This window comes from Clarias gariepinus, chromosome 7, assembly GCF_024256425.1.
Source record: "Clarias gariepinus isolate MV-2021 ecotype Netherlands chromosome 7, CGAR_prim_01v2, whole genome shotgun sequence".
Lineage (NCBI taxonomy): Eukaryota > Metazoa > Chordata > Actinopteri > Siluriformes > Clariidae > Clarias > Clarias gariepinus.
Window position 1 is genome coordinate 34,687,506 of NC_071106.1, and position 20,710 is coordinate 34,708,215.

The window sequence follows — 20,710 nt, forward strand, 5'->3', positions numbered from 1 at the left end:
CAATGGCACAAGATGGCCCCTCTGGGGTGTTCAGGGTGTCGCCTTTAACTGGGTCAGGTGAGGAAATGGACCAATAGCAACATCCAGCCAATTAGATCCCGGACACACCCACCTGCAATACAGCATACATATACACACACACAAGAGGGCAGTCTATCATAGACCCATAGCATGAATTCGTAACAAAGTGGTTTTAAACTTTAAGTTGCAGTGCTTAAAACTACCTCATTGTAAAACGAAAGGGAAGCTAGAGTTTTGAGAAGAGATCTTAGAATTATTTAAGATGAAGCCGTTTCTGATCACATTGTGTAAGTGTAAATGTTTAGTGGTGGTGTCTTTGCAAAACAACTCGTAAATTAAAGATTAGAAAAATGATTTAACTTTAACTGAAATTTATTCGAATTTACTATTTGGATTTAAATTTTGTAAACTGTTCACTCTTTGAAATTTTCAGTTTTAAAGATTTTTTTAACATCTCTTCTAAAAGGTAAGATTTATATATATTTTTAAATATTATGTTTTATATTGCTTGTTGCAAAATGTCATTATAGCTCTTTGCGACCTTTCAAGGCAAATAATTTTCCATAAATTTCTTTTACCTCATAACTAGAATGTCTAGGTGGTTTACATCCAGCACATATTTATTGTGGAAATAGCAAAGTAAAAGAAAATGACAACGTCATGTGTAAGTGCAAAGCTGACCTACCAGAAAAGAGAAACGTAACACAAATCTACATGTACCTCTTCAAAAATGGTGAAATAGTCAAAATGGAGCCTTTTAATGCTCAGACAAGGGATGATATGATGTTTAACTTAACCAAAGTCACTGTAGAACATTCTGGATTGTACACATGCCTTTTCTCTGAGAAGAGACTCATTATCAGTAAGACAACTGTCACAGGACACAACTCTGTCTCAATCAAGGTTTTAGGTAGGACGCTTTTCTGACTTTATCATTACATTATCTTTGGTCTTTTGGTGTGTATCTGTACTAATCAACATGATTCTGTATTTAGGTGATTTATTACCTGCAACAATTAAAGCACCAAAAACTTCAGTAAAAAAGGAAGAGACTTTGACACTCAGCTGCACCTTTAAAAAATATAAAAACTGTACTCAAGTCTATGTTTATCTCTGTTTTAATGGGATTGGAAACAGCAAGAAGCAGGTGATTTGTAGCGATGTGATTATTTCCACAACATTTGACTTTAGTGACATTTCCGAAAAAAATTCTGGAAATTACAGCTGTGTGTATTCAGCTTCTAACTACAGTCTCAGTGAGGTGAACACCACAGGAGAAAACACAATCTTCGTTCAAATAACGAACGGTAAGATAGTCCCTATAATTGCTGAAATTATACCTGAGTAGCTATGTGAAAAATTCTATGTTGGTAAATGCTCTATTGCTTTGCTTTATTTTCCACTGAAACAGACAGTTTTCTGAGTTTGCCCATTAACTAATCATAGATTATTAAACTAACAAAAATCCAAATGCTTTTGTGTTTAGGCAAACTAATGCCAGCGAACATTACAAAAACACAAACGCCAATGAAAAGAAAAGAGTCATTTGACACCGACCTGCACTTTTACAAAAATTGCAATGTGTACTTAATTGTACGTTTACCTCAAGTAAACTGTTTTCTGATATCATGCCAGAAAAATATAAGTGTAATGAAAATTGGACTTGATCTTGAAATAAAATGTTTAAATTCTGCGTCATCAAAAGCAGACTTTAAACAAATCCACATGTATTTGTGTAAAAGTGGTGACGGTCTGAGAATAAAGTTACTCAGAGCTAAAAATAAGCACAACTTTATCTTAAAGAAAGTCTCAGAACTCAGATTTATAGCTGTGTGTACTCATTACAAAAACACGATCTGATGGACTTGTGGAATACGAGACAGAATACAATCCAGGTTTACCTTTATGGTGAGAGACTACTGCAAAAATTTTGAGCTGAGATGGTTTATTTCTGACAATTAATTTTAAATTAAATTGGATTTTAACTCTATGTTTTACAGGTCTGCAGTGGAAGGTAAACCTTCTAAGATTAATATTCTCCATTGGAGTAATCATCTTTGGATGCTGCATTGTGATTTTTGACTTCATGAAGAGGTGATCTTTCACCAGTTAGTTCAAGTTCAAGTAAGCTTTATTGTCACTTCAACCATATACAGTACAGTTAGTACACAGTGAAACGAAACGTTCCTTCAGGACCAAGGTGCTACCTGCAACATAAACTTAAATTAACAGAGAAGCTAAACTAGCTAACTAAGAGGCCTAGTTAGCTGGCTAGCAGAAACAAGACAGATAGTCCTAACATAAATTACAACATAAATTAACTAAAACTAACTAACTAAGAAGGACTATCTACAGGTTTTACAGACAACAGACAACAAAAAGTGCACGTGCAAATGTGCAAACGAGCAACAACAAAGTGATTCAACTGCACATATATTTTCTGGAATATTGCTTCATAACTTCTGGTTCAATTTAATATATAATTGAACAACTGATAATAATGTAAGTCAGTATATCTCTCTTTTCTGTAAGGAAAAGCCAGTAATGATCCAATTATTAATTTAAATGAAAAAACAAATCAGTTGAAATGTTTAATGAATATTTTTTTTTTCCTGTTGTGTTAGCTAGCAACATTTACATTTCAACAAACCCCTTTTTTTTCTTGTTTATTTGTTTGGTTGGTTTTTGCTCATACTGTTTCTTTTGTTTTTACCTTAACTTGTACTATTTACATAAATATTTTGTTATAATTTTTTAAGGGTAGGAGTTTTTATGTTCTCCCTGTGCTTGGTGGGTTTCCTCTGGGTACTCCGGTTCCCTCTCACAGTTAAATGCATAAGTTAAATGCTTCAATTCATTTTACATTAGACGTCACAGGAGGAAAAATATTATCTCAGTGACTCTGACCACAGCTTGACTGTTGGTGCCATATGGGTTGGTTGACTATTCAAAAAACTGCTCTTTTAAAATTTACATTAATTTATGTCCAAAATAATATAACTATTACAGTATGTGTCAATTCTGTTAGTGGAAATGTTTTGGTGATGAAAGAGATTAATAACGAAAAGTCAGATTGTTTTGTTCAGATCTGGGAGACCACAACATGTCGAACGCTGAGGTGAATGAGCTGCAACAGCAGACGACCACATCCGGTTCTACTCTTATAATCACTGAGACATTCACTCAATTTTGTATTTTCTGATTTTAGTATGTTGTTGTTGGGTCAAATAAATATTTTAAAACTTTATCAGCACTGTCATCTATACTGAGTGTCTTACTTCTCTTCACTGTTTTGATGATAAGATGCATTGGCTAACACTTTTAAATCCTGTGTGGTAATTACAACCAGAATGAATGTGATTTATGTCCAATTTACACCAACACATGAAATTATTTTATACATTTCAGACACTGCCACATTTAATAGAGTTCTCCTGACAACTAAAAAAAAATTCTGTCTGATTCACGTTAACTGTATCTTCCTGAAAGTATAAACACTACATGTAGTTTGTAAAACATATGTGTTGCACTCAATTGTACATAAATAAAATAAGACTCAAATAATCTCAATAAAGGTGACAATTATAGACTTTTATATATGTCATTGTACTTGGAAAAATTAATCCAGGTATAAGTTGTAAGCCTAAATAAACTTACGTAGGAGTTTAAATGTAATATATCATAATCAGGTTGAGACAAAAAGTATTTGGCCAAACCTGGTAATTATTAAATTTAGGTGTTTCAATGAGGCCCCTTATCACTAGTGAAGGGCAATTTTAATTCTTCAGCATACCAAGACATCTTGGACAATGCTATGCTTCCAACCTTGTGGCAACAGTTTAAAAGGCCCTTTTCTATTCCAACATGACTGTGTCCCAGTGCGAGGGCTATAAAGCTTACACATTGTGTAAGTGTAAAGACATGGTTTAATGAGTTTGGTGTGGAAGAACTTAACTTGTCTGCACAGAGACCTGACGGCACCCCTACCAAGTACCTTTGGCATGAACTGGAACAAAGTTCGTCCATCAGTGCCTGACCTCAGCGCGTCTTACACAATGCTCTACAGAAGGAATGCGCATGAATTCTCACATTGCCAGCCTTCCACGAAGTGTGGAAAATGTTATACTTGCAAACCAGAGACCAACTGTATATTGAAGTAGATATATTTGGATACACTGGCGTTGTAGGTTTGGCCAAATACTTTTGTCCATATAGTGTATGTGGGCCTTTATCACAAGGGTGTTGCCACAAAGTTGGAAGCACACAATCATATAGAATGTCTTAACTTAACAGAACCTAAAGGGTGCCAAATCAGTTCCAGCATAATAGTGCTTCTTTACACAAAGCCTGCTCTATGGAGATATGGTTTGCCAAGGTTGCAGTGGAAGAAATCAAGAGTGCTGTTAGATCTCTGTCCTTAACACCGCTAAACACCTTTGGGATCAACTGGCCTGACCTTGCTGATGCTCTTTATGCTGAATGAGCACGAATTTAAGTGGAAAGCCTGCCCAGATGAGTGGAGGTCACAACAATATATATCAGCGCTACTTATAGTTATCCCATCTGTTAATTATTAAATATATTTCAAATACTTAAATATTTGCTGTCAGTGTTTGCTGTCATTCATGTGGCAGGACCATGTGTCGATTGTGAATGTGGGTTATTTTGAAAGTATCTTAAATAAAAAATGCACGTGGGTTCCTGGATACGTTTCTGTTCTGTATCTCACTTTAATGCAGAAACTTGAATCAATTTAAAACAACTACTAATAGCAGCCACCAATAATGTCAGCAACTAATAATGTCAGCAGTGGCGGCTACTGGTCTGTCAAATAGGGGAAGCTCATTTTCGGCCTACATCATAAAATTGTCTATTTATTTAAAAGTAAATTCTGCCCTACGTTCCTTTTCAAGAAAATGGTCTGTGACTCTGTCGTACCAACTAGGCGTCTTTTCCAGTGACTTGACCAGTGTCCTCTCAATGGCCAGCAGAGTGCAGTTTCACCCACGACGCTAGCCTAGCCTACTATATGAATGAATGAATGAATGAATGATCTAAAAAAAATATTAAACTCTGTAAAAGTTAAACAAGGAATGTGGTGTATAATTGTGTGAAATGTATGATGAAAATCAAGCAATTTCGCTAAGGAAATATAAAGAAATAGGTTGCAGCAGTTTTTATTTCGACTGAACTTGAGAAATCCGCGATGGGACTGAGCGAATAGCTTTAGCGATTCCTTATAGTACAAAATCGCTGTCAGTCAAAAGGAGATGCAATCTTTGGACAGACCCTCCAATCATCACGCAGAAGCTCGGAGTCCAGGCCAGCCCACTCCTCATTTGCTCTTCATTCACCCCCAGAGACGCAGCGTTTATCCAATGACCGTCTAGTTTCAAAGCACTGAAAAAGAACGTTCAAAGCAGCCGCATTGAAGTCAATGGACGCTGGGCTTCAACGGGGAAATGCACTGTGACGCTACAGGAATGTATGAGAAGAAAATCAAGTCAGCTGACCTGCTATATCTAACTGATTCTGAACGGACTTGTCTTTGAGATGAACGTTTTCTAACGCATTTTTAGTCAATAAAATGTTAATACAATAGTACATAATTTGACCATTAATTTTGTGACATTATAGGGAAAGCTGAGCTTCCCTTGCAGTCTTAAAGAAATCGCCACTGAATGTCAGCTACCAAGAACACTGTTCTACAGTACATTGTTTTAGAAGGTACCTGTTCTGAGATCGGTAATCTCAGAACAGGCACCTTCTAAAACAATGTATTGTAGAATTGTAGAATAACTGTAGAATAAAGTATAATCGGTGAAACCAGCAGGTTTGAGAAAAAAAAAAACATGCAGACCTTTTGAGTGCTTAGTAGTAATTATACAGTACTTCATCTAGTTTCTGTGTAGTGCACTAAATTGAAGAATATACTGTAATGTCGCGGGTCTCACAGGGGCAGAACCACGCAAAAATACTCTGCACTGGGCAGATCCGCAAGCTACTACCACACGGAGTTCTGTACAGGCAGAGGCATAGCCATATATACATGTGGTTTCCAGGCAATGCCACCGCAAGGCAATCAGCCTGGACAATTCACATCTGGTGCCGTTTCTATTTAAGGGTCCAGAATCTCCGCACTTCGTACAATCATGTAGGTAGCTCTGGTAAGGTATCAGGGACAAAGACAAAAAAAAAGACAAGCTTGCAGAAAGTCCAGAGAAAAGGCAAAGATCCAGCATTTGTCTGCTTAAGACGTCTGTGAGAGAGAGAGAAAAAGAGAAAGAGAGCATAAATCCTCTGTAAGGGGATAGGCCCTGAGAGTATATACGTTTTATTTTAGTTTTCAGTGTCCCATCTGGTCCCTTGAAAACAGGGTTTGTTCCCTCTTAGTTCATTAATTAATAACCCCATGCTAAATCCAAACGGGAGGGTCTTCCCAAACTCCTATTTCATTTGCACCCTCAAAAGTCCTGCGTTAGAGAGGGTCAGGGGTAGCTCAGTGGTTAAGGCATTGGACTACGTTTCGGAAGATCCCAGGTTCAAACCCCACAACCACCAAGTTGCCACTGTTGGGCCCTTGAGCAAGGCCCTTAACCCTCAACTGCTCAGATGTGTAATGAGATAAAAATGTAAGTCGCTCTGGATAAGAGCGTCTGCCAAATGCCCAAATGTAAATGTAGAGAGCTTCACCACAAGATAAATACAGTAATTATAAAAGTAACATGTGCAACTGAGAAGTGCAATTTTTTAATTCCCTTTTTAAGGACCAATACTGTATATAAAACAATTCATAACATCAGTATTACAGCACTGCACATACATATAAATGATCAATTAATAAAATTTGTTTAAATGTGCTTAGTATTAGTTCGCCCAAACCTATTTGACAGCATCAACAACAAAATAAATAATAAGAAACTTTCTAGGCTCTTCTAGCAACTCACGTAAACCCAAAATGAGAACCTGTCACAGTGTGGGTTTATTTGTACTGTAGGTGTGGAAGTGGTTTTAAACTTGAAGTTGTAGTGCTTAAAACAACCTCATTGTGAAACGAAAAGGAAGCTAGAGTTTTGAGAAGAGATCTTAAAATTATTTAACATGAAGCCGTTTCTGATCACATTGTGTAAGTGTAAATGTTTAGTGGTGGTGTCTTTGCAAAACAACTCGTAATAAAAGATTAGAAAAATTATTTAACTTTTACTTAATTTTTTTTATTTACTATTTGGATTTAAATTTTGTAAACTGTTCACTCTTTGAAATTTTCAGTTTTAAAGATTTTATTAACATCGCTTCTAAAGGGTAAGATCTATATATATTTTCATATTATGTTCTATATTGCTTGTTGCAAAATGTCATTATAGCTCTTTGCGACCTTTTAATGCAAATAATTTTCCATGAATTTCTTTTACCTCGTAACTAGAATGTCTAGGTGGTTTACATCCAGCACATATTTTTTGTCCAATAAGCAAAGTGAAGGAAAATGAAAACGTCATGTTAAAGTGCAAAGCTGACCTACCAGAAAAGAAAAACGTAACACAAATCCATATGTATCTCTTCAAAAATGGTGAAATAGTCAAGATGGAGTTTTTTAATGCTCAGACAAGGGATGATACCACGTTTAACTTAACCAAAGTCACTGTAGAACATTCTGGATTGTACACATGCCTTTTCTCTGAGAAGAGACTCATTATCAGTAAGACAACTGTCACAGGACACAACTCTGTCTCAATCAAGGTTTTAGGTAGGACGCTTTTCTGACTTTATCATTACATTATCTTTGGTCTTTTGGCGTGTATCTGTACTAATCAACATGATTTTGTATTTAGGTGATTTATTACCTGCAACAATTAAAGCACCAAAAACTTCAGTAAAAAAGGAAGAGACTTTGACACTCAGCTGCACCTTTAAAAAATATCAAAACTGTACTCAAGTCTATGTTTATCTCTGTTTTAATGGGATTGGAAACAGCAAGAAGCAGGTGATTTGTAGCGATGTGATTATTTCCACAACATTTGACTTTAGTGACATTTCCGAAAAAAAATCTGGAAATTACAGCTGTGTGTATTCAGCTTCTAACTACAGTCTCAGTGAGGTGAACACCACAGGAGAAAACACAATCTTTGTTCAAATAACGAACGGTAAGATAGTCCCTATAATTGCTAAAATTATACGTGAGTAGCTATGTGAAAAATTCTATGTGAGTAAATGCTTTGTTGCTTTGCTTTATTTTCCACTGTAACAGACAGTTTTCTAAGTTTGCCCATTAACTAATCTTAGATTATTAAATAAGTACTTACAATAATCCAAATACTTTTGTGTTTAGGCAAACTAATGCCAGCAAACATTACAAAAACACAAACACCAATGAAAAAAAAATTGCATTTGACACTGACCTGCACTTTTACAAAAATTCCAATGTGTACTTAATTGTACGTTTACCTCTGTTTTAAAGGGATCGGAAACATCAAGAACAAGTAAACTGTTTTCTGATATCATGCCAGAAAAATATAAGTGTAATGAAAATTGGATCTGACCTTGTATAATACAAATAAAATAATACAAATTTTACATTTTATAATACAAATAAAATGTTCAATTTCTGCGTCTTCAAAAGCAGACTTTAAACAAATTCACATGTATTTGTGTAAAAGTGGTGACGGTCTAAGAATAAAGTTACTCAGAGCTAGAAATAAGCACACCTTTATTTTAAAGAAAGTCTCAGAACTCAGATTTATAGCTGTGTGTACTCATTACAAAAACACAATCTGATGGACTTGTGTAATACGAGACAGAATACAATCCAGGTTCACATTTACGGTGAGAGACTACTGCAAAAATTTTGAGCTGAGATGGTTTATTTCTGACAATTCATTTTAAATTAAATTGGATTTTAACTCTATGTTTTTACAGTTCTGCAGTGGGGAGTAAACCTTCTAAGATTAATATTCAATAAAGGTGATCTTTCACCAGTTAGTTCAAGTTCAAGTAGGCTTTATTGTCACTTCAACCATATACAGTTAGTACACAGTGAAACGAAACAACGTTCCTCCAGGATCAAGGTGCTACCTGCAACATAAACTTACAACATAAATTAACAGAGAAGCTAAACTAGCTAACTAAGAGGCCTAGTTAGCTGGCTAGCAGAAACAAGACAGATAGTCCTAACATAAATGACAACATAAATTAACTAAAACTAACTAACTAGGAAGGACTATCTACAGGTTTTACAGACAACAAAAAGTGCACGTGCAAATGTGCAAACGAGCAACAACAAAGTTATTAAACTGCACATATATTTTCTGGAATATTGCTTCATAACTTCTGGTTCAATTTAATATATAATTGAACCATGTGATCACAGAACAACTGATAATAATGTAAGTCAGTATATCTCTCTTTTCTGTAAGGAAAAGCCAGTAATATTAATCCGATTATTAATTTAAATGAAAAAACAAATCAGTTGAAATGTTTAATGAATTTTTTTTTTCCTGTTGTGTTAGCTAGCAACATTTACATTTCAACAAACCCCTTTTTTTCTTGTTTATTTGTTTGGTTGGTTTTTGCTCATACTGTTTATTTTGTTTTTACCTTAACTTGTACTATTTACATAAATATTTTGTTATAATTTTTTAAGGGTAGGAGTTTTTATGTTCTCCCTGTGCTTGGTGGGTTTCCTCTGGGTACTCTGGTTTCCTCCCACAGTCCAAAAGCATGCAGACTAGGTTAATTGGCATTTCCAAATTGCCTGTAGTGTTTGTGTACCCTATCCACTGTATACGCCCCCCCCCCCATGGTTTAAGGACCCTGGGTTGGGCTATAGGCCCCCTTCGACTCTGTACACAGAATAAGCACTGCAGAAGATAAATAGGGGGAAAAATTAATTTAGGAACAATCTTATTTCACCCCATGCTGTAAGAACAGTTGCAATGATCTACCCCTACCCACCTCCAGGTGTCTCTGCTTACCTATGCCATTATCTAGTTGTGTGGCAGCAGGTCAGTGTATAATCGCATGCAAGAATAAGTTAAATGCTTCAATTCATTTTACATTAGACGTCACAGGAGGAAAAATATTATCTCAGTGACTCTGACCACAGCTTGACTGTTGGTGCCATATAAGCTGGTTGACTATTCAAAAAACTGCTCTTTTAAAATAATTTAAGTCAAAAATAATATAACTATTATGTGTCAATTCTGTTAGTGGAAATGTTTTGGTGATGAAAGAGATTAATAAGGTAAAGTCAAATTGTTTTGTTCAGATCTGGGAGACCACAACATGTCGAACGCTGAGGTGAATGAGCTGCAACAGCAGAGGACCACATCCGGTTCTACTCTTATAATCACTGAGACATTCACTCAATTTTGTATTTTCTGATTTTAGTGTGTTGTTCTTGGGTCAAATAAATATTTAAAACTTTATCAGCACTGTCATCTATACTGAGTGTCTTACTTCTCTTCACTGTTTTGATGATAAGACGCATTGGCTAACACTTTTAAATCCTGTGTGGTAATTAAAACCAGAATGAATGTGATTTATGTCCAATTTACACCAACACATGAAATTATTTTATACATTTCAGACACTGCAACATTTAATAAAGTTCTCCTGACAACTAAAAAAAAATTATGTCTGGTTCACGTTATCTGCATCTTCCTGAAAGTATAAACACTACATGTAGTCTGTAAAACATATGTGTTGCACTTAATGTCATGATCTCTAGGACGGTGTTGGTGTGGCATAACTGCAGAGGCAAGATGTTGGTTCCAAACTTGTCTTTATTAAGTAAAACACAAAACAAAAAGCTCTTTTCTTAGAGCACTTGTTAACTTTAATCTTACACGCTCAATAACTAAACCACCATCACTAAGAACTCATCAAACTCATAACTATAACAGAAGCTAGACGCCTTCTGAACTTAAGTCAGGCTATTTATACTAATGACCCTAATGGGTCGCCTCGGTTTAGGTGCGTGCTCCTGTCACCTGACCGAGGTGCACCATGGGAAACGAAGTCCAAACCACTAAAACAGAAACATAATTAGTAGGCATTTAGCGCCCTCTAGGGATTAACCCTTACACTTAATTGTACATGAATAAAATAAGACTAAAATAATATCAATAAAGGAGACGATTATAGACTTTTATATATGTCATTGTACTTGGAAAAATTAATCCAGGTATAAGTTGTGAGCTTAAATAAACTTAATTACAGTAGGTGTTTAAATGTAATATATCATAATCAGGTTGAGACAAAAAGTATTTGGCCAAACCTGGTAATTATTGAATTCAGGTGTTTTAATCAGGCCAGTTATCCCTAGTGAAGGGCAATTTTAATGCTTCAGCATACCAAGACATTTTGGACAATGCTATGCTTCCAACTTTGTGGCAACAGTTTGAAAGGCCCTTTTCTATTCCAACATGACTGTGTCCCAGTGCGAGGGCTATAAAGCTTACACATTGTGTAAGTGTAAAGACATGGTTTAATGAGTTTGGTGTGGAAGAACTTAACTGGTCTGCACAGAGCCCTAAATGCAACCCTATCGAGTACCTTTGGCATGAACTGGAACTAAGTTCGTCCATCAGTGCCTGACCTCAGCGCGTCTTACACAATGCTCTACAGAAGGAATGCACATGAATTCCCACATTGCCAGCCTTCCACGAAGTGTGGAAAATGTTATACTTGCAAAACAGAGACATGGTTTGCCAAGGTTACAGTGAAAGAAATCAAGAGTGCTGTTAGACCTCTGTCCTTAACACCGCTAAACACCTTTGGGATTAACTGGCCTGACTTTGCTGATGCTCTTTATGCTGAATGAGCACAAATTTAAGTGGAAAGCCTGCCCAGAAGAGTGGAGGTCACAACAATATATATCAGCGCTACTTATAGTTATCCCATCTGTTAATTATTAAATATTTTTCAAATAGTTAAATATTTGCTGTCAGTGTTTGCTGTCATTCATGTGACAGGACCATGTGTCATATGATTGTGAATGTGGGTTATTTTAAAAGTATTTTAAATAAAAAATGCATGGTTCCTGGATACGTTTCTGTTCTGTATCTCACTTTAATGCAGAAACTTGAATCATTTTAAAACAACTACTAATAGCAGCTACCAATAATGCAGCTACTAATAATGTCATCTACCAAGAACACTGTTCTACAGTACATTGTTTTAGAAAGTACCTGTTCTAAGATCGGTAATCTCAGAACAGGCACCTTCTAAAACAATGTAATGTAGAATCTTAGAATGAATGTAGAATAAAGTATAATCGGTGAAACCAGAAGGTCTGAAAAAAAACACGCAGACCTTTGAGTGCTTATTAATAATTATATAGTACTTCATCTAGTTTTTGTGTAGTGCACTAATTTGAAGACTATACTGTAACATCGCGGGTCTTACAGGGGCAGAACCACGCAAAAATACTCTGCACTGGGCAGATCTGCAAGCTACTACCCCACGGGGTTCTGAACAGGCAGAGGCGTGGCCATATATACACGCGGTTACCAGGCAATGCCCCCGCAAGGCAATCAGCCTGGACACTTCACATCTGGCGGTGTTTCTATTTAAGGGTCCTGAACCTTCGCACTTCATGCAATCATGTAGGTGTAAGGTACCAGTAAGGTATCAGGGACAAAGACAAAGAAAAAGACAAGCTTGCAGAAAGTCCAGAGAAAAGGCAAAGACCCAGCATCTGTCTGCTTAAGACATCGGTAAGAGAGAGAGAGAAAAAGAGAAAGAGAGCATAAATCCTCTGTAAGGGGATAGGCCCTGAGAGTATATAAGTTTTATTTTAGTTTTTTTAGAGTCCCATCTGGTCTCTCGAAGACAGGGTTTGTTTCCTCTTAGTTCATTAATTAATAACCCCATGCTATCTCCAAACGGGAGGGTCTTCCTGTGCGTATTATAAGCACTCTGGCAAACTCCTATTCCATTGACACCCTCAGAAGTCCTGCGTTAGAGAGCTTCATCACAAGATGAATACAGTAATTATAAAAGTAACATGTGCAACTGAGAAGTGAAAGTGCAATTTTTTTTATTCCCTTTTTAAGGACCAATACTGTATATAAAACAATTCATAACATCAGTATTACAGCACTGCACATACATATAAATTATCAATTAATAAAATTTGTTTAAATGTGCTTAGTATTAGTTTGCCCAAACCTATTTGACCGCATCAACAACAAAATAAATAATAAGAAACTTTCTAGGCTCTTCTAGCAACTCACGTGAACCCAAAATGAGAACCTGTCACAGTGTGGGTTTATTTGTAGGTGTGGAAGTTGCAGTGCTTAAAACAACCTCATTGTGAAACGAAAGGGAAGAGTTTTGAGAAGAGATCTTAAAATTATTTAACATGAAGCCGTTTCTGATCACATTGTGTAAGTGTAAATGTTTAGTGGTGGTGTCTTTGCAAAACAACTCGTAAATAAAAGATTAGAAAAATGATTTAACTTTTACTAAAATTTTTTCGAATTTACTATTTGGATTTAAATTTTGTAAACTGTTTACTCTTTGAAATTTTTAGTTTTAAAGATTTTATTAACATCGCTTCTTAAAGGTAAGATCTATATATATTTTTTCATATTATGTTCTATATTGCTTGTTGCAAAATGTCATTATAGCTCTTTGCGACCTTTTAATGCAAATAATTTTCCATAAATTTCTTTTACCTCATAACTAGAATGTCTAGGTGGTTTACATCCAGCACATATTTTTTGTCCAATAAGCAAAGTGAAGGTAAATGAAAACGTCATGTTAAAGTGCAAAGCTGACCTACCAGAAAAGAGAAACGTAACACAAATCCATATGTATCTCTTCAAAAATGGTGAAATAGTCAAGATGGAGCCTTTTAATGCTCAGACAAGGGATGATATGATAGTTAACTTAACCAAAGTCACTGTAGAACATTCTGGATTGTACACATGCCTTTTCTCTGAGGAGAAACTCATTATCAGTAAGACAACTGTCACAGGACACAACTCTGTCTCAATCAAGGTTTTAGGTAGGACGCTTTTCTGACTTTATCATTATATTATCTTTGGTCTTTTGGTGTGTATCTGTACTAATCAACATGATTCTGTATTTAGGTGATTTATTACCTGCAACAATTGAAGCACCAAAAACTTCAGTAAAAAAGGAAGAGACTTTGACACTCAGCTGCACCTTTAAAAAATATAAAAACTGTACTCAAGTCTATGTTTATCTCTGTTTTAATGGGATTGGAAACAGCAAGAAGCAGGTGATTTGTAGCGATGTGATTATTTCCACAACATTTGACCTTTCCGAAAAAAAATCTGGAAATTACAGCTGTGTGTATTCAGCTTTTAACTTCAGTCTCAGTGAGGTGAACACCACAGGAGAAAACACAATCTTCGTTCAAATAAGAAACGGTAAGATAGTCGCTATATAAGTGCTGAAATTGTACCTGGCTAGCTATGTGAAAAATTCTCTGTGAGTTAATGCTTTGTTGCTTTGCTTTATTTTCCACTGAAACAGACAGTTTTGATGTTCTGAGGTTAATAACTGGTGTTTTGGTTGCTGCACTTGTGCTTCTGTTGGTCCTGTTGGGAATCTGCTTCTACCGAGGCATCTTTCATTTCAGTGAGTACATCATGTTAAACTACTTACTACAGTAAAGGTCATTAACAATGATTCACCAAACATGACTAAACATGAAAACAGGTAGTGTGCAAAAGATTAGTATCAGTCATCTTTTCCTCATATGTTTTTTTCTGTTCTATATGTAGGCTTAATCCCCTAGTAACCATCTAAAATGTACCAGTTATGAAGGACAATGTTTTATTAGTGAGCAAACATAAGGAGATTTCCAACATGTTGCAATGTATTGATGTAAATATAACAACTTTTCTATTTTGGGGATTCTCTCCAGTATGTGATGTGTCATCCCACTAACTGTGTACACACAAGCAGAAGCAGCACAAATCTACTAGATTTTCTCTCCCTAAAGAGATAGTAATGGCAAACAACCTCCTCATCACCTGAGTTAAACCAAGCGCTACTAAATTATTACTTATAATTTAAATAGCAAGTTAGGATATTTAGTTAGGTACTAATAAAAATCCTAATTGTTATGAAAACACCTAGCCTGAAAGAAGCTGTGTGCGTGTGTGTGTGTGTGTGTGTGTGTGTGTGTGTGTGTGTGCGTGTGTGTGTGTGTGTGTTAGTCCGTGAAAACCCAGATAAAGTCTTAGTTTGTGATTCATTGTTTTATAAAATTCCCCCAAAATGAAATTTCCTAGATTCTATTTAAATTAAATTTCCTAGATTCTATCTAATTAGATTCTATTATTTAATTCTACATATGATTCAATGATAAAAACATAAAAAAATACTTTGGCTGGGTTTTCACAGACTGGGTGTACCTGTATACAGTATAGCTTATTGTATAATATTCCTCATGAAGTAATCTTTAATATTCCATTTAGAAATGTGTTTATTTCACACATACCCCTTTTTTGACACCACCACTTTACTCATCCTCACGATTACTAGCTAAACATTCATAATTGTGTGAACGCAGTAAGAACTTTTACAACTTGGCAGGAACGCAGGAGAGACTAGTAAGGATGTCGTATTATCGACCTTGATGTGGAGGCTTTTTTGTTTAATGTTTAATACTATGATGTATTAAAAGGCAGTTAAAGCCATAGCTTACACCTCTTAGGGACTTTATTAACATAGTGGATGCATGGCGTAGACAAGAAAGAGTGCATGGCGTCCTGACAGAGTTGTCATTGCAATGTCACTATGTTTTTATTCCATCTAAGGCTTTCTCACAATTACTTTTTCAGGCTTTTTCAATTTGGAGAAGCTTAATTTAAGTTTATACTATGTTTTTCTGGTGCTTGCTATGGTTACGGCACACATGCAATAAGTTTTCAGCGCGTCCATGTCATGTGAGTGTGTGATCGGAAATTAGTGACAACATACTGTAATAGAAGCATTGAGAACCTGACAGGGACATGAATAGTAAGTAGCATGAATTTAATAAATTCACATTTTTTCCATTTTCCCACTATGTTCGTGAATATTTTTAGGATGCAGAGGAGAACTTCATCGCAGTGTGATGGGTGGGTTAGAGATATTTTTAGCACAATGCATGCAATCTTTGTTCAGATGCTGCCAGAACAACTATGCTGCTTTTTGATGCTGTTAAACATAAAATATATACCGTGTGTGTGTGTGTGTGTGTGTGTGTGTGTATGTGTGTGTGTATGTATATATACAATCAGTCTTGTTTCTTCTAAACATTCTAATATGCTTTGTTTCTTACTCTTGATATTCTGTAAAATTAGAGATGTGCGAATTTATTGCAGAACAATGTACTTCTGTCATTTTTCTTTAAAAAAATATCTGTATCATAAAAACATAGGTAAGCATGTGATAGTGTGTTGTATGTCAAGTCTAAGCCATTGTACATATGCATCACTATTACATATGCATCCACATGTACTTAAATTACTGTAGGGCTGCAGCTTTGCAAAGGATTTACTGTGATTAATTATTTCCCCCTAAATGTTTATCTACTTGAAATGCTATTTAAGTTAAAAGAAATTTTATTTAAATTCGGTCTACTCAAAACAAAAAGTTTTATTTTGGAATGTATTTAAATGTAAAAAAAAAAAATAATAATTATAGAAGCTTTATTTACATTTATAGAAAATATATACACATTCAGAGGAATTTTATTTAAATTTACCTTACTAGAAATATATTTACAGCTATTGCATGTAATAAATTTCGTGTGAATTTAAAATTATGTTTAAATTTTACTACTTTTACTCATATATTTTACTACATTTATAACATTTTTAACCTTTCATGTTTTTAAGGGTTGTGCCAAGATCCTGCTGAAAGGTATCATTATTTAAAAGCTTTTTAAAATAATACTTGAAGCAATATGTAGTAAAACACAGTTTTGAATAAATGAGTACTGAAAACAATATTCCCAATATCCAAAGCACTTTGAACAATGAGCCTTTCTACCAGGAGATCACAACAGGTAATTTTCCCTGCTTTATCTACCACTACAACTATTTTATTTCTATTAAATGATGTCAATTCTTTTTCATACCTTTCAATCCTTGTATAAGGTACACTCTATGTGGATGAAAATGGAGAGCTGTGAGTTTTTTATTATTATTATTTATTTAAAAATATATATATATTTGGTGTACTTTTTTACTGATTTAAATCATGCATTTAATTAAATGCTTATTGGCATTTCTTTTGTTGTACTGTTTTTCAGGAGAAGTTCTGGTGCAAAGTCTTGTAGAAGAGCAGTGGAAAATGTAAATGTTTTATACTCCTCCATACAAAAACATAAAGGTAAGAGCATTTGTTAATGTTATTTGTATTGCACCTTCACCATAAAGTGAAATCTACAGAAATAATTTGCAGAGATCTGTGTGTAAATTCATAATTAATAATCATTTTTTATGAGCATGATGAGTAATAAGTCTGAAAGTATGAGTTCATGTTGGTATAATAGTTCCTTCAGTCATTAAAAGGAACCATAAAAGAACACTGTACAGTACACAGTATGTGTCGAGTAGGCAGGTTACATTCAAAATTTAGGTGTATTTTCTGCATGGGAAGTTATTTGTATACAGGGTCAGTTATGTAATTTATTTGGTTAAAATTTTAAATTGACCAGCATGTTGTTCACTACACTGTAAACTACAATTTGTAGCTGTTTATTTAGGTTTTTCTTTCTCTGACAAATGCAACACAACGTAAAATAAACTAAATTATGATTTAAAAATATAAACACTCTATAGGCAGAAGTATATGAACACCTGACCATCACTTCCACATGTGTTCCTTCCCATATTGCTGCATATTTAGAGCACCCAATTGTTCAGAATGTCTTTATCTGCCATAGCTTTAAAATTTCCCACCAATGAAATTTGTTCCAGTTTGACAAGAATCTGTGTACAAAGTGAACTCCATGAAAACATGATTTGTTGAGGCTGGAGTAAAAGAGAGCCATAAGCCTAACTCGACTAAATATAATTAAGAAGAACCAAAACTCTGACCTCACCACAGGCTTCTCTAATCAACAAAATGACTGACGTAGCTAGATACGCAAATCCCTGCAGTCATGTTCCAAACAGTAGTGGGAATTTAAAAAGTTTGTTGTAATAGCCAGATGTGCACAAACTTTTGCCAATATAGTGCATGAGTGTAGAGTATAAGTATGTACAGTAGCTGTAATTACCACATTAATCATTACAAAGTTGGTATCATTGAAAGAAGCTTATAAACAGCTTATAAAATAGAACTTGTTCCAGCACAAACTAAACTAAACTCAATTAAATATTAAAAGAAACTATTAGCATATACCTTTTAACATATCATTAGAGATGTTTATATGTCATGCAGCAAATATATGCACAATGAACTTAAATTCTGAGTGACTTACTCTCTCCCGTTTCTTTTATAAGGTGAACAAACTGCGGAACAAAATGCGAATCTGTGAGTTCTGTCTACTAATCCTGAAGTTAACCTTTTTCCCTCACATACTGTATCTATGATGTTTTTGTTGTACTGTTTTCAATATTACCATAAATCCGTATCATGTTTTTAACAGAAATATAGAGGGAGCCGGTTATGACAGGCCTGAAGCTCAATATGCAGTAATTAACAAACGCAAAGGTAATGATAGGGGGTAACCTGTCTAAATGCAACCTGCAGAAAATTGTCAGTGAGTGTAATTATGGCACTTTTTCCTCCAGGCAAAACAGGGGACGAGCAAGTAATGCAAAGGTAAGTGAAAGCCAAACACATCAAGTATAACAATAATAATAAATTTATTTTCAGAATGCAAATAAAAATGCAGATAGCAAGAACAACAACAAAAAAACAATAATAATAATAATAATAATAATAATAATAATATAGTTATTTTTATATCTACAGTTTTATATACTTAGGGACTTGAAATTCTTGAGAAACCTTTAAATTAAAGGTTTCAATAATGCAATAGATGATTTGGTAATTGTATTATATAACATATTTGAAAGAAAAGTCAGCACTTTATAACACCCTGAGGCAATGAGTAAAGTTGAAACAATTAGTATTATTATTATTATTATTGTACAGTAGCTCTATTGCCTTGAAAATTGATTTGGAAACCTGAAGCGCACACGCACATACATACATATATACTGTACACAAAGCACACACACATGCAGAACATATATACATATATACACATACTGTCAAGTCAATTTGCTTCTCTAATTAATATATATATATATATATATATATATATATATATATATATATATATATATATTAGAGAAGCAAAATGACTTGACCACTCCTCGGCTCTGTAAAGTGAGCTGATATTGAGGAAGGGACTGCAGGAACTAACATGTATTGTATAAAACAATTATTATTATTTATCTAAATCATTATAACATAATCATTGTTTAACTTGCCATGTGTTTATTTATATTTTTGTGACACCACATCATGTGAATGTTGTTGTTGTTGTTGTTGTTGTTGTATGCTTGTTATATAACATTTTATTTGCATATGCAATATTGTGATTTTTATTTATTTTTTTAATGCTTACTCATTTTTAGAGAAAAAAAATATAGGATTGTAATTAATAAGTAGTTAAAACATATTTATAGTATTTTATGTAAATACTGTTCAGAAAAGAATGACAATAAGCAGTCATTTTAGTACATTCCACCTTTATACTTAATTCTGTAAATGATTTGTGTAATGTAAGTAATATTAAACTTTTTTAAATTAACTATTATATTGAATTGCAAGAACTAAGACAATTGCAGTTGAGTCTCATGTAGGATGTTATTGTGGTTGTACCATTAACACATTTCACAAATTGACCACAGAACTGGAACAGAGAACAGAAACTTTATACTGTGTATGCCTGAGGTTTTTTTTTACTTCTTGTAATTTTAGCTTCAGCTGTAACCCCAGTGTCACATACAGCCTGGTAAATTACTGAGGTGCGTGGTCCAACAGCAAACACCACACAAACATCAAACCCTTGATCTAGTAAACTATCACACAATCTTTATATAGAGAAAGTCTTTGTATGAAGAGTGAAATGAAACATGAAAAAAACATGCCCAGTTTCTTATGAATAGGTTGCACTGTTACAAACCAAAGAGTTTCTGATTTCTGCTGTTTTTGTTAACCATTTTTCTTTTACTATATTTTCACCAGAAACTGAAGCAGATTATAATCAGACTGAAGTACACACTAGAAGGGAAATAACAATATAAGCAAAATTTTAGTAATTGAGTGACATCTTTGTGTATGTAATGTTTCTATAAATGTTTGTATAAATATTAAAAGAAATTTAAATATATGCAATTTTTATGTCTTTTATATTTAAAAAACATAACACAGATAAGAAATCTTACTAACTGATAAGGAGTCATTAAATAAGTAATTTACAGTATTTGTGAACTTGCAAAGGTCAGTGTTTTCTAACATACATCATAAACATATTTAAACCACATAAATATACCCTGCACAAAATGCTACTTTAGCAAGTGAAATATTCTTAAATGTAGCCAAACCTATCTATAATTGCATAGAGTAGGATTACAGCAACCTAAATACTGTATATGATTATTACGCATGTTTCTAGTCAATTGGTAATAATTTAGATCTTTTA

At 34.4% G+C, this 20,710-nt stretch overlaps 1 protein-coding gene across 3 annotated transcripts; it reads left to right on the forward strand.

The window, feature by feature from the left end:
- Positions 1-782: 782 nt before the first annotated feature.
- LOC128527454 (uncharacterized) lies at positions 783-20,318 on the forward strand. 3 transcript variants are annotated; one of them, XM_053499810.1, is made up of 13 exons: positions 13,321-13,406; positions 13,553-14,029; positions 14,115-14,417; positions 14,524-14,628; positions 16,086-16,118; positions 16,881-16,905; positions 17,010-17,050; positions 17,142-17,172; positions 17,297-17,376; positions 18,495-18,525; positions 18,641-18,705; positions 18,786-18,816; positions 19,987-20,316. In XM_053499810.1, the coding sequence occupies exons 2-13, from the start codon at positions 13,780-13,782 to the stop codon at positions 20,030-20,032; spliced, it is 1,041 nt and encodes a 346-aa protein (XP_053355785.1). In that variant the 5' UTR covers positions 13,321-13,406; positions 13,553-13,779; the 3' UTR covers positions 20,033-20,316. The 3 variants fall into 3 exon arrangements, with proteins under 3 accessions (XP_053355787.1, XP_053355785.1, XP_053355786.1); XM_053499812.1 differs by lacking the exons at positions 13,321-13,406; positions 13,553-14,029; positions 14,115-14,417 and adding exons at positions 783-931; positions 1,017-1,328 and having other exon boundaries at positions 17,010-17,051; positions 17,140-17,172; positions 19,987-20,317; XM_053499811.1 differs by lacking the exon at positions 16,086-16,118 and having other exon boundaries at positions 19,987-20,318.
- Positions 20,319-20,710: the final 392 nt, after the last annotated feature.